General features: G+C 49.5%; 1 protein-coding gene across 1 annotated transcript; it reads left to right on the forward strand.

The window, feature by feature from the left end:
- Nucleotides 1-1,248: 1,248 nt before the first annotated feature.
- SLC41A1 (solute carrier family 41 member 1) lies at nt 1,249-12,803 on the forward strand. Its single transcript, XM_058819225.1, has 6 exons — nt 1,249-2,163; nt 6,127-6,234; nt 10,638-10,709; nt 12,276-12,420; nt 12,513-12,659; nt 12,799-12,803. Exons 1-6 carry the CDS (start codon nt 1,828-1,830, stop codon nt 12,801-12,803), a joined length of 813 nt encoding a protein of 270 aa, XP_058675208.1. The 5' UTR covers nt 1,249-1,827.
- Nucleotides 12,804-13,229: the final 426 nt, after the last annotated feature.

Below are 13,229 nucleotides of genomic sequence, written 5' to 3' on the forward strand. Positions count from 1 at the left end.
CGTGACAGTATTGCTGAGCTTCTGTTCAGAGACCTGGAACCCAGCGGTGCTCCTTGGGCTGGATCCAGCTGTGTGTCCCTGGAAGGGGTCCCTGGAAGCAGCCCTGGGGGTGGCATTGTCGGGGTGCCACCTGTGAGCAACCTGTCTCCAGAGGGGCACAACGAGGCTTCCCCAGAGAGGGATCCACGGAGGTGAGAGCAGGGAAAACATTGGGGGGATGGATGGATGGAGGGATGGATGGAGGGATGGATGGACGGACGGACGGATGGGTGGATGGACGGATGGATGGATCCATGGATCTCTGGATAGAGGGATAGATGGACGCATAGAGGGATGGACAGATGGACAGACGGAAGGATGGATGGAAGAATGGACGGCATGGTGGATGGAAGGACGGCAGCGCGGACAGGCAGCACGGACAGACAGGCGGACAGACAGGCGGACAGACAGACGGACGGACAGACAGACGGACAGACTGACCGCTCCCGCCCGGTGTGGGCTCAGCCGCACGTGACCCACAGGCCCCGCCCCCGCGCCGCCAAAGGGGCGTGGCCTATCCGCACAGCGGGGACTCGCTCCGCGCCGGGGGCGGGGCCAGACGTGACGCCACGCGGGTCGGACCAATGGGAGCGCGGCGCGGCGGGGCGGGCGCGGCCGCCATTGGCCGGCGGTGATGTCAGGGCGGCGCGGGGCGGGGCCCGGCGGGGCAGAGCGCGGGGCGGCGGAGGAGCCGCGGGTGCGCAGCGGGAGCGGAGCGAGCGGCACCGGGCGCTACCGGCACGGCGGGGACTCGGTACCCGCACCGCGGGGCACGGCGGGGACACGGGCGGCGGTACCGTGGGGGCCGGCCGGGGGCAGCCCCGCTCCGCATCTCCGCGGAGCTGGCGGCTCGCGGGGCGCTGCGGGAGACGGGAGGAGCCCCGGGCGCGGGGATCGCCCTGCGGGTCCCTCCCGGTGCCCGCACCCCCCGGCTCAGGCGCTGAGGGTGCCCGGGGGAGAGGTGGGGGTACGGCGAAGGTTGGAGGGAACGGATGGAGCGGCTGCCCCGGGACCCCCCGGAATATCGGCTTTCCCCCGTGTGTTTCAGGTGACGGGCGAGCTGTCGGAAACGCGCGTTGTGTGCCAGGCTGCCCCAATGCCAGCCCCCACCCTGCAGCCCGGCCGGCTCCGTGAGTAACCAACCCTCGCTGGGAGCTGCTGTTGGTGCGAGTAACAGGAACTGTGCTGGCCTCGTGCTGCTGAGGAAGGAGGAGGAGGAGGAGGAGGAGGGCGGCAGTGACACTCGCAGCCTGCTGGAAGCGCTGGCTGTGCTGGCACAAAGCCGCAGGAGCCTTCGGAGGGGAATCCTGCAGAGGGACGGTGCTGCTGGCAAAGCCCTGGCAGCAAGAAGAGCCTGAGTGGGATCATGTCTGAAAGCCAGTCCTCTCCTTCAGTGTTCCTTTAAGTTTCAGCATCCTTTACTTCATCTGTTTTTCCCTCTGCCCCGTCACATCTGCTGGAAGAAATCTGGGAGGAGATGCACTAAGGCATCACACATCTGGGGAGGAGAGCTCGGATCGTGCACAGGGCGCTGGAAAGGAGCAGAACAGGGGGAACTGAGCCATTCCCAGCTGCTGCCGTGTCCCCTGTGCTCCGCGTCCCTGCTTGATGGGGATCGCTGCCGCAGCAGCAGGCTCCGCACTCCCGGGCGGGCGAGCAGCGCTGGCACAGCTCCCTCCTGGATGCTGGCAAGGCCGTGTGGATAAGCTGCTGGCAGAAGATCCCTCCTGGAGCAGCTGCTGGCTGTAGGCCCAGCGAGCCAAGGGTCGGGAGAGCGTGTCCTGCAGCATGACATCCACGCTGGAGCCCAAGGATCCCCCCCAGGCCAACGGGGACTGCGGGCAGCCCGCGGGGCCCGAGCATTTCCTGCGGCCCGAGGGCACCGCCGTGGACCTGGTGGTGCTGGAGTCCCGAGCCAACGCCAAAGGGGTGAGGGAGGAGGATGCTCTGCTGGAGAACGGCAGCCAGAGCAACGAGAGCGATGACACCAGCACGGAGCGGGGCCCTGAGCCCCCCTCGCCCCTCAAGGAGACCTCGTTTTCCATCGGGCTGCAGGTGCTGTTCCCCTTCCTGCTGGCTGGATTTGGCACGGTGGCTGCTGGGATGGTGCTGGACATTGTGCAGGTAGGGCTGGGGTGGGGCTGGACATGGTGCAGGTGGGGCTGGGGTGGTGCACGTAGGGCTGGGATGGTGCTGGACATGGTGCAGGTGAGGCTGGGATGGGGCTGGACATGGTGCAGGTGGGGCTGGGGTGGTGCAGGTGGGGCTGGGGTGGTGCAGGTAGGGCTGGGATGGGGCTGGATGTTGTGCAGGTAGGGTTGGGATGGTGTAGGTATGGCTGGGGTGGTGTAGGTAGGGCTGGGAAGGTGCTGGACCTCGTGCAGTTAAGCCTGGACATGGTGCAGGTGAGGCTGGGATGGTGCTGGACCTCGTGCAGTTAAGCCTGGACATGGTGCAGGTGGGGCTGGTGCTCCCCTGGCACTCTGCAGGGCTGGGTGGGATAAAGGAACAATGAAGGAATAGCCAAGGAATGCCAAGGCTGCAATGAAGGAATGCCAGGGCTGCTTCAGCAGCAGGGAGAGGGAGAACAGTTTATCCCTGGTGTGCGGGGTGGGGAGGGGGAGATGGGGGAACCCTCCAGCTCCTTGTCCCAGCCCTGGCTTGGTAAATTCAGCTCAGTTAAATTAATGAGATGGAAGAGAAGTGAGGAATGAAGGAAGGAGAGGGCACTCAAAGGAGAAGGTGCGGCCTGGGAGCTGAGACAGCTGGAGACAAAACCCTTCCCTGCTGCTGCTGCCTGGTGCCACCCCAGCCCTGGGACACCCCAGGTGCCACCCCAGCCCTGGGACTGGCTCCTTTGTCCCTTTCCCACTCAGGTGCTGGCTCTGCCAGGTTAATGCTTCCCTGTGTGTGTGCCAGGCTCATTCCAGAGCTTCCTGCGCCATTCCTTGTGCCCTGGAGCCACCCAGACATGACAGGGGTGCTCCCCCTGGCACAGGCTGTGCTGGTGACTCCTAGGAAAGGCCAGCAGGGAGCTGGCAGCTGCCCCTGGATGGAAACCGAGGTGTTCCCTGTGGGAATGTGCCAGCCTGGCTGTGTTTGCATGTGGGAACGCTGCCTCTGCAGCCTGAGCTGCTCCCACCACGTCCCCCAGGCGTGCCTGGCAGCAGAGCAGCTTCTCCTGGGCAGAGCCTCCCATCTCTGGGGCACAAACTGGGCTTTGAGATGGGGACACATCCACTTGGGCAGCACAAAATGGGCTTTGGGATGGGGACACATCCCTTTGGGCAGCACAAACTGGGATTTGAGATGGGGACACATCTATTTGGGCAGCACAGACTGGGATTTGGGATGGGGACACATCTATTTGGGCAGCACAGACTGGGCTTTGGGGTGGGGACACATCCATTTGGGCAGCACAGACTGGGCTTTGGGGTGGGGACACATCCATTTGGGCAGCACAAACTGGGTTTTGGGATGGGGACACATCTACTTGGGCAGCACAAACTGCTCAGCTTGGGGCTGCTGGGCTCTGGGCAGACAAGGCCTGGTGGTGTGGGCAGCGCGAGGCTCCGGTGCCAGCCCCTGTGCCAGGAGGGCAGAGGGTTTCTTTGGGGTTTGTGGGTGCTGTCCTGCCCACAGCAGCAGTTTCCCCGCGTGCCTTTGAGCTCTGCTCGTCGTGGTGGGACCTGCCGGGACAGCTGGGAAGTGACTCCAAACAGGAAAGGCTGGACGGGGGAAATTATTCCAGAATAGCTTTACTGGAATCGTTTTCTGAGGAAAAAAAAAAAAAAAAAAAAAAAAAAAAAAAAAAAAAAAAGGATATTTCAAGCGTGTTTTCCCTTCATAAGGTCCCTGCCTGCCTCTGCTGGAAGTTCCCCACAGTGATTTGAGCCCAGGCTAAAGTTTTTCCTGGAGCAGGCGCTGCCCTTGTGGGCAGTGTTGACACATGGTGTTCATAATGTCAGGTCTCATCTTTCATACTCCAAACTGCACTGAACTCTTCAGCACTTTCACAGTTTTTGTCAGCAGTTATTTGCAATTCAATCAATTACACAATTAATTATTCCTTGACAAAGTTCACCTTCAGGATGCCCTTTTAGAAAATCAGGATTTGAAGGAACAACAGAAATTTGAGAGCTACAATAGAAGGGGCTGGGAGGCTCTGGCCCAGCCCTGTGCTCTGGTTCCTGTGGCCTTTAGGAGTAAAACTTTGTAATTGCTGTGGAATTCCCACAGCAGCTCAGCCCTGTGTTCCCCTGCCCTGTTCCTGTGGCCTTTAGGAGTAAAACTTTGTAATTCGTAATTACAAATTCCTAATTACAGCAGCTCAGCCTGTGCTGCCAGCAGCTCCAACTCCCTTTAGCCTTGGAATTCAATTCCCATGGCTGGGAAGGGGGATGGAGGATTTTTCCAGAACCTCCCAGGTCCAGCTCACCCCTCCAGTGCTGCATGGGATCCTGGGCAGATCCTGAAGAATTATTTATTATTATGATTATGTCATTATTATAATCATTACTAGTATTGTTATATTATTTTATTATTTTATTGTTATATTGTGTTATTATGTTGTTATATTATTATTTAATTATTGTGTTATGTAAAGGCTATGAGCCTTTGCTGTGTCTTGCAAAAATATATATAATATTATATTATTATACTATATAATTAATATATTATTATATATTATATATAATTACATAATGTATATTATTATATTATAAATATAAAATATATATTTTATATGTAAAAATTCTATATTATATATGTTATATATATCTATATATAACATATATATAATCTTATATTATATAGATAAAATATATATATAAAATATATATTTTATATATATATAAAATATATATTTTCTATATCAAATTTTATACAGAAAAATTTTATATAATTTTATTATTCTGCATTATTATATTAATATATTATTTTATCAATAAAAGATATTATATATAATTCCATATGTATATAATTATATATATAATTTCACATGTAATTTTTTATATTTATAAAATATTATTATGCTATATCATTAGTATATGAATATATTATAATATATAATTCTGTAATGTATATAATTATATATATAGTTTAAATATATATATAAAGTTTTTATATATATCTGTATATATCTATATATCTATATGTATATATATATATCTATATATCTATATATATCTAGCTATATATCTATATATATAAAGTTTTTATATATATATATATATATAAACTATTTATATATATATTTAAACTATATATATAAATAAATATATATATATATATAAAAATTCCAGAGTGGCAGCAGGGAGGGCACTGGGGGTGCTCGGGGCAGTGCCAGGGGGGACAGGGAGGGTGGCACTGAGCCAGGGCTGGCACCAGCCACGGTGAGATGGGCTGGGTTTGTTGAGTGTGTTTGGGTGAGATATGTTGGTTTTATTGAATGGTTTGGTGAGATTTGCTGGTTTTATTGAATGTCCTTTGGTCAGAGATTTCCTGGTTTTATTGAGTGTGTTTGGTCAGAGATGGGCTGGATTTATTGGATTGCTTTGGTGAGATGTGCTGGATTTATTGACTGTGTTTGATCAGAGATTTTTTGGTTTTATTGAGTGTGCTTTGGTAAGATTTTCTGGTTTTATTGAATGTGCTTTAATGTGAGATTGGCTGGTTTTGTTTAATGTAATTTGGTGAGATGTGCTGATTTTATTGGGTGTGCTTTGGTCAGAGATGAGCTGAATTTATTGAATGTGCTTTGCTAAGATTGGCTTGTTTTATTGAGTGTGCTTTGGGTGGATTTCCTGGTTTTATTGAAAGTGCTTTGGTCAGAGATTTGCTGCTTTTATTGAGTGTGCTTTGATGAGATTTGCTGGTTTTATTGAGTGTGGTGAGATGTGCTGGTTTTATTGAATGCCCTTTGCTGGTTTTATTGAATGTGCTTGGGTGAGATTTGCTTGAATGTGCTTTGGTGAGATGTGCTGGTTTTGGTGAGATTTCCTGGTTTCACTGAATGTCCTTTGCTGGTTTTATTGAATCGCTTTTGTGAAATTTCCTGGTTTTACCGAATGTGCTTTAACCTTGCAGCACTGGGACGTCTTCAAGCAGGTCACTGAGGTGTTCATCTTGGTTCCTGCTCTGCTGGGGCTGAAGGGCAACCTGGAGATGACGCTGGCATCGCGCCTGTCCACAGCTGTGAGTGCCCAGGAGCTGGGGAGGGACAGGGACACCTCCTCTGTGTGTGTGAGGGTAAAATGCCCAAATTTCCCCGTGTGGGTGACCCCAGGCACCAGAGCCGGGGTCCAGCTGTGCTGGGGAGGTGTTCACACCCTGCTGGCTGATGGGGTGTGAAGGGTTAATGGTGCTGGAGCTTTGCTGCCAGCTCAGGGGCTGTGCTGGGGCTGGCATCCAGCTGTTCCAGCAGGAGCTGGCACAGGAATGTCCCCCCAGGGGCTGGCATCCAGCTGTTCCAGCAGGAGCTGGGCACAGGAATGTCACCAGGGCAGGAGGGGACAGCTGGGAGTGACAGGGTCTGCAAGGATGGAGGTCACAGCTGGGTGTTTGTCCTGCTGGGATTCACCCTGGCCATGGAGATTAATCAAAAATTGGGTTGAATCAAATGTAGGGTTGAATCAAGTATAGGGTTGAATCAAGTATAGGGTTGAATCCAATGATCTATTAGCACTTGTTTGTTTTATTTACTTCCTTCTGCCATGCAGATTTGCCTGTAGATCAACCAAAAATCAATGTTTAGGTTGCTTTAGCCAAGTCAACAGGCTCCAACACCGTGTTTAACCATTTGTAGCCCAGACAAACCCTTTGTGGCCTGTTTGGTCAATGTGCCAGTGGCCAGTACCAAGCTGTGACAATTATTGGTGTGAGGCTGCCAAGGACACAAATCCCATAACCGAATTCTGCTGGGCTCATTCCCTTCCTCTGAGCCTGCCCTTGCTGCAGGAGAAGGCACAGCAGAGCTGCACTGGGTGATATCTGGATCTCTGGTAGAGGAAGATCTCTCCCTCCCTTTTCCTCCTCCCTTTTCCTTCTCCTCCTTCTGCAGGGACAGAGGCTGAGCTTTGTTCACCCCTTCTCTCTGAAACAAACAATCCAACAAACAATTCCCTTTGTTTGTGTCCCTCTCCCTTGTTGGCATCCTTGCTCTCCTGGCCCCAGGGCCCCTCTCCCTGCTGGGCTGCTCAAGGCACTGCTTGGGCACTGTTGTCCCTCGTGTGTCCCCTCCTGGGGCACTTTTGGGGCAGTTTTGGCACAGGAAATGCAGAATTTTGCCCCATCTGCCCTGGGGACACCAGCACAGGCTCCTGTCCTGTTCCCAGGCTGACCCACAGAGGCTTTGGCCTCTGCCTTCCCTGCTGTGCTCCTCAAATCCTGGAATTAGAGCTGCAGACGCCCCCAGGAGCCTCCCCAGGCCTGGTGGCACAGGAGGGTCTCTGCTCCCAGGTGGGTGGAGGGAGCTCCTCCCTGCCCACAGCTCCTGGCGTTGGTCCCAAAAAAATTTCCGAAAAAAATCTCCTTGTTTAAGATTTTTCTTCTAAGAAGCTGAGAGGCTTCAGAGGAAAAAAAAAAAAGGAAAACAATAATTATCTGATTTGCTTCTCCTGTGTTTTGCTCCTTTGGAATGTGTTTGGAGATTGAAATTCGCGCGAAACCAACAATTCACATGAAACCAGCTACAGGTGATTGTTTCATTGGTTTAATGTGGATTGTTTTGACTTATTGGCCAATTAATGCCAAGCTGTGTCAGACTCTGGAAAGAGTCCCAAGTTTTCATTGTTATCTTTTTAAGCTTTTGTAAGTATCCTCTCTGTATTCTTTAATATAGTTTAGTATCGTATTCTTTAATATAATATTAAAAGTAATAAACTAGCCTTCTGAAAACACATAGTCAGATTTATCATTCCTTCCCTCATCTGGGCACCCCACAAATACAATACAAGTGTTACACTCATATTTTCCAAAAAGTCTCTTTGTTGAAGATTTTTCTTCTAAGAAGCTTCAGAGAAAAAGGAAAACAGTTATTTCATTGTTTTTTCTGTGTTTTGCTGCTTTGGGATGTGTTTGAAGATTGTTTATCTAACAGGTGATTGTTTAATTAGTTTAATGTGAATTGATTTGATTTATTGGTCAATCAGGGCCAATCTGTGTCAGACTCTTTACAGAGTCGCAAGTTTTTATTATTATCTTTTTAACCTTCTGTAAATATCCTTTCTGTGTTCTTTAGGATAGTTTAGTATAGTATTCTTTAATATAATATTTAAAAAATAATAAATTAGCCCTCTGAAAAGAGTCAGATTTATCATTACTTGCTTTCTCTGGGCACAAATACAATCCCAAACTCTCTCCACAGCCTGGAGCCCTTTCTCAGGCTTTGGGTTCCCAATTAGTGCTGCCTTAAGGCACCTCAGAAATCCCTTTCACAATTAAGAGGCAAAGCTCCCCCATTAGTTAGAGGATTAAGGGAGGTTATGCTAATCCCAGCCTAATTGCCATGGCGCTGGAATTTTAAGGTCAGGCTTCTTGTGGAGCTCAGATTCCTCTGCTGGATCTGCTGCTCCACTTTTTGTTGCTTTTCCCCCATTCCTTCCTCCTCTGTGCCCAGAATTTGCCCCAGAGGTGGGAGCATCTCAGTAAAGCACGTCCAGCAAGGAGAGCAGGGGATTAATTAATCGATTAGTTAATCAATTTCTGGATTTCTTGGTTTTATTTTCCACATGAGAGGAGGAAATTGCTGCTGTTTTGCACAAGCTTAGGATGCAGTTCTGTAGGTTTTTGTGTCATAGCGTTATTAGCTAAGAAAGCTCACACTGTAGCATGAGTCCATAAGATGAAATATTTAAAGATTGGGTCAAAAAGCACAAATACCCTTGTTGGCAATGTTTTATTGGTCAATAAATCCTTAAAAGGTTTTGTAACTAAGGGTTTTGAGACCTTCTGAGCCATGCAGTGAAGATGTGAGCTGAATTCACCCTTCCTGTAAAAAATAAGAAAAATAAATCCCATCATCTAAAAAACTCAGAGGTTCCCTCTCTAATTCATTTAAAATAGATTCCTTCAAAATGCATTTCCCACTCCAGTGTTTGAGCCTCTCCCTTGTTTCCTGAGTTCCTCAGCTTCTAATGATGCAAATTGGGTATAAATTTACCCAATTTGGTATAAATTTACCCATTCTTCCCATAAAGACGCCGGAGGTGGCAGGAGGAGCAGAGCTCGTGCCCTGCAGCGATTCCTCTGCCTTATTCTGGACCCTACACCAGGAATTAAAGCCCTTTGCACCTGCTGTCCTGGTTGGTGTCGCCCACAGCGATGTTTACTGGGTTATTTTTCAGTCCTGCTCAGGCTCTCCCTGTGCCAGGTGCCCCCTGTGCCAGGGCTGTGTCCCCACGTGTCCCCAGCCTTGTTTGCTCGGCTTTTCCTGGAGCAGGAGCTTTCCCTGGCTCTGCTGCTGCCCTGGGGCAGCCTGACCCGGGGCCAGCAGAGAGAAATGCAGTTTGTGGCTGCAGGGGCGTCGCTGGCATTTTATGGAAAATCCTTTCCTTGGCAGTTTTCCTCCTGAGAAGCTGAGAGGCCTCAGGAACAAAATGCAAACAATGGTTATCTGCTGCTGTGGGATGCAACAGGTGCATCTGGGATTGGCCTCATGGGGTTGTTTCTAATTAAAAATGGTTTTAATTAATGGCCAATCACAGTCCAGCTGTCTCACGAGATTTTATTATCATTCTTTTCCTTTCCTTTCAAGCCTTCTGATGAAATCCTTTCTTCTATTCTTTTAGTATAGTTTTAGTATCTCAATAGAATAGAATGAATTACAATATAATAGAATTACAATATAATAGAATTACAATATAAAATGTAATATAAATACAATATAAAATGTAATATAAATACAATATATAATGTAAAATAAATACAATATAATATATATACAATATAGAATATATATACAATATAGAATATAAATACAATATAAAATATAATATATACAAGGCAATATATATTATAATGTAATTATAATATATTATAATGTAATATATATTATAATGTAATGTATTATATACAATGTAATATAATTATAATGCATATTATAATATATATTATAATGTAATTATGATATAATATAATATAATATAATATCATATCATATCATATCATATCATATAATATAATGTAATATCATATAATATAATGTAATATCATATAATGTAATATCATATAGTATCATATATAACATAATATATAATATATAATATATAATATATAATATATAATATATAATATATAATATATAATATATAATATAAATTATCAGCCTTCTGAAACATGGAGTCAAGATTCTCATCTCTTCCCTCATCCTGTGAACACCACCACGCAGGGGCACAGAGAGATCTTGTTGATTTTGCAGCATTCCCATCAGATTTTTGGTTGGTGACGCCAAAATTTTTGGATTTTTGGTTGGTGTTGGTTCCCCTTCACACTCCCTTTTCTGCTGAATTGTTCTCCTGAGGGTTTGAGTCCCCTCCTGCTCCTGGCAGGCAGGGATTTGGCTCTTGGCAGGTGTAATGGTGTCTGGTTTTCTCTTACAGGCTAATATTGGCCAAATGGATTCACACAAAGAGCTCTGGAAGATGATTACAGGGAACATGGCTCTGATACAGGTGAGCAGAGGGAAGGGGAATATTCACAGCATCTCCACGGATGAGGCAGCCGCAGCTTCTCTGGGCAAGCTCTCACAGAATTCACAGAATCACCAGGTTGGAAGAGACCTTGCAGATCCTCGAGTCCAACCCAGCCCCAGCACCTCAACTCAGCCCTGGCACCCAGTGCCACATCCAGGCTTTGTTAAACACCCCCAGGGGTGGGGACTCCACCACCTCCCCGGGCAGAACATTCCAGAACTTTATCCCTCTTTCCATGAAAAGCTTTTCCCTGCTGTCCAACCTGCATATCCCTTGAGGCTGTGTGCTCTGGCTGTGTCAGTCCCTGCAGACAGAGCCCAGCCCCAGCTGAGCACGGGCACCTTTCAGGAGCTGCACAGTGATGGGGGCAGCCCTGAGTCTCCTTTTCTCCAGGCTGAGCACCCCCAGCTCCCTCAGGGCTTCCTCACAGGGTTTGTGTTCCAAACCCATCTCCAGCCTCGTGGATGTGCTCAAGCTCTCCCCAACCCCTGGGACTGTCCTGGTGACCCTGTGCTTTCCATTTCCAGGTCCAGGCCACCATGGTGGGACTGTCTTGGTGACCCTGTGCTTTTTATTTTCAAGTGCAGGCCATGGTGGGACTGTCCTGGTGTCCTGTTGACCCTGTGCTTCCATTTCCAGGTCCAGTCCATGGTGGGACTGTCCTGGTGACCTGGTGACCCCGTGCTTTTTATTTCCAAGTCCAGGCCACCATGGTGGGACTGTCCTGGTGACCCTGTGCTTTCCATTTCCAGGTCCAGGCCATGGTGGGACTGTCTTGGTGACCCTGTGCTTTCCATTTCCACGCCACCATGGTGGGACTGTCCTGGTGTCCTGGTGACCCTGTGCTTCCATTTCCAGGTCCAGTCCATGGTGGGACTGTCCTGGTGACCCCGTGCTTTTTATTTCCAAGTCCACGCCACCATGGTGGGACTGTCCTGGTGACCCTGTGCTTTCCATTTCCATGTCCAGTCCATGGTGGGACTGTCCTGGTGTCCTGGTGACCCTGTGCTTTCCATTTCCACGCCACCATGGTGGGACTGTCCTGGTGACCCTGTGCTTCCATTTCCATGTCCAGGCCATGGTGGGACTGTCCTGGTGTCCTGGTGACCCTGTGCTTCCATTTCCAGGTCCAGGCCATGGTGGGACTGTCCTGGTGACCCCGTGCTTTTTATTTCCAAGTCCAGGCCACCATGGTGGGACTGTCCTGGTGACCCTGTGCTTCCATTTCCAGGTCCAGGCCATGGTGGGACTGTCCTGGTGTCCTGGTGACCCTGTGCTTTCCATTTCCACGCCACCATGGTGGGACTGTCCTGGTGACCCTGTGCTTCCATTTCCATGTCCAGGCCATGGTGGGACTGTCCTGGTGTCCTGGTGACCCTGTGCTTCCATTTCCAGGTCCAGGCCATGGTGGGACTGTCCTGGTGACCCTGTGCTTCCATTTCCAGGTCCAGGCCATGGTGGGACTGTCCTGGTGACCCTGTGCTTCCATTTCCAGGTCCAGGCCATGGTGGGACTGTCCTGGTGACCCTGTGCTTCCATTTCCAGGTCCAGGCCACCGTGGTTGGTTTCCTGGCCTCGATTGCAGCCGTGGTGTTTGGGTGGATCCCAGATGGGCACTTCAGCATGGACCACGCTGTCCTGCTGTGTGCCAGCAGCGTGGCCACTGCCTTCATCGCTTCCCTGGTCCTGGGTGAGAGTCCCCCCTCTGCTGTGCCCCTCCTCCTGAAATATCAACCTCCCCTTGGCCTTATTTTGGTTTTTTTGGCCTCTTTCTGGCTGCAGGCATGATTATGATCGGGGTGATCATTGGCTCCAAGAAGATGGGGATCAATCCTGACAATGTGGCCACGCCGATCGCTGCCAGCCTGGGGGACCTCATCACCCTGGCCCTGCTCTCAGGGATCAGCTGGGGGCTCTACAAGGAGCTGGGTGAGCACCAGCAAAAAGCTCAGGCTCTGCCTGCTCCTTGCTGTGTCCCCCTCTCGTTTCTTCACCCTCTTCCTCTGGAATTTTCCTTGGGGTGTGTGGGGTTCCTGCTCTGGAGCTCCCTCAGTTGGGCCTGGTTCAGGTTAGGGGAGGGGATGGAGCTTCTCACTGCCTTGAACTCCTCCTCCTCTCCAGGTGAGGTGTCAGGGAGAGTTCTTTTTTTCCTCCCTTTTCCTTTGCTTTCCTTTTCCTTTCCCTTTTCCTTCCCCTCTTCCTTTCCCCTTTTCCTTTCCCCTTTTCCTTTCCCCTTTTCCTTCCCCTCTTCCTTTCCCCTTTTCCTTTCCCCTTTTCCTTTCCTCTTTCCCTTTCCCCTTTTCCTTTCCCCTTTTCCTTTCCCCTTTTCCTTTCCCCTTTTCCTTTCCCCTTTTCCTTTCCCCTTTTCGTTTCCTCTTTCCCTTTCCCTTTTTCCTTTCCCCTTTTCCTTTCCCCTTTCCCTTTCCCTTTCCTTTCCCTTTCCCTTTCCCTTTCCCTTTCCCTTTCCCTTTCCCTTTCCCTTCCTCCTGGTGCTCAGCC

This window comes from Ammospiza caudacuta, chromosome 24, assembly GCF_027887145.1.
Source record: "Ammospiza caudacuta isolate bAmmCau1 chromosome 24, bAmmCau1.pri, whole genome shotgun sequence".
NCBI classification, from domain to species: domain Eukaryota; kingdom Metazoa; phylum Chordata; class Aves; order Passeriformes; family Passerellidae; genus Ammospiza; species Ammospiza caudacuta.

Coding starts and splice junctions, on each gene's coding strand:
- SLC41A1 (XM_058819225.1), top strand. CDS start 1,828: ATGACATCCACGCTGGAGCCCAAGGATCCCCCCCAGGCCAACGGGGAC. Junction 6,235..10,637: donor CATCGCGCCTGTCCACAGCT/GTGAGTGCCCAG, acceptor TTTCTCTTACAG/GCTAATATTGGCCAAATGGA. Junction 10,710..12,275: donor GGAACATGGCTCTGATACAG/GTGAGCAGAGGG, acceptor TTCCATTTCCAG/GTCCAGGCCACCGTGGTTGG.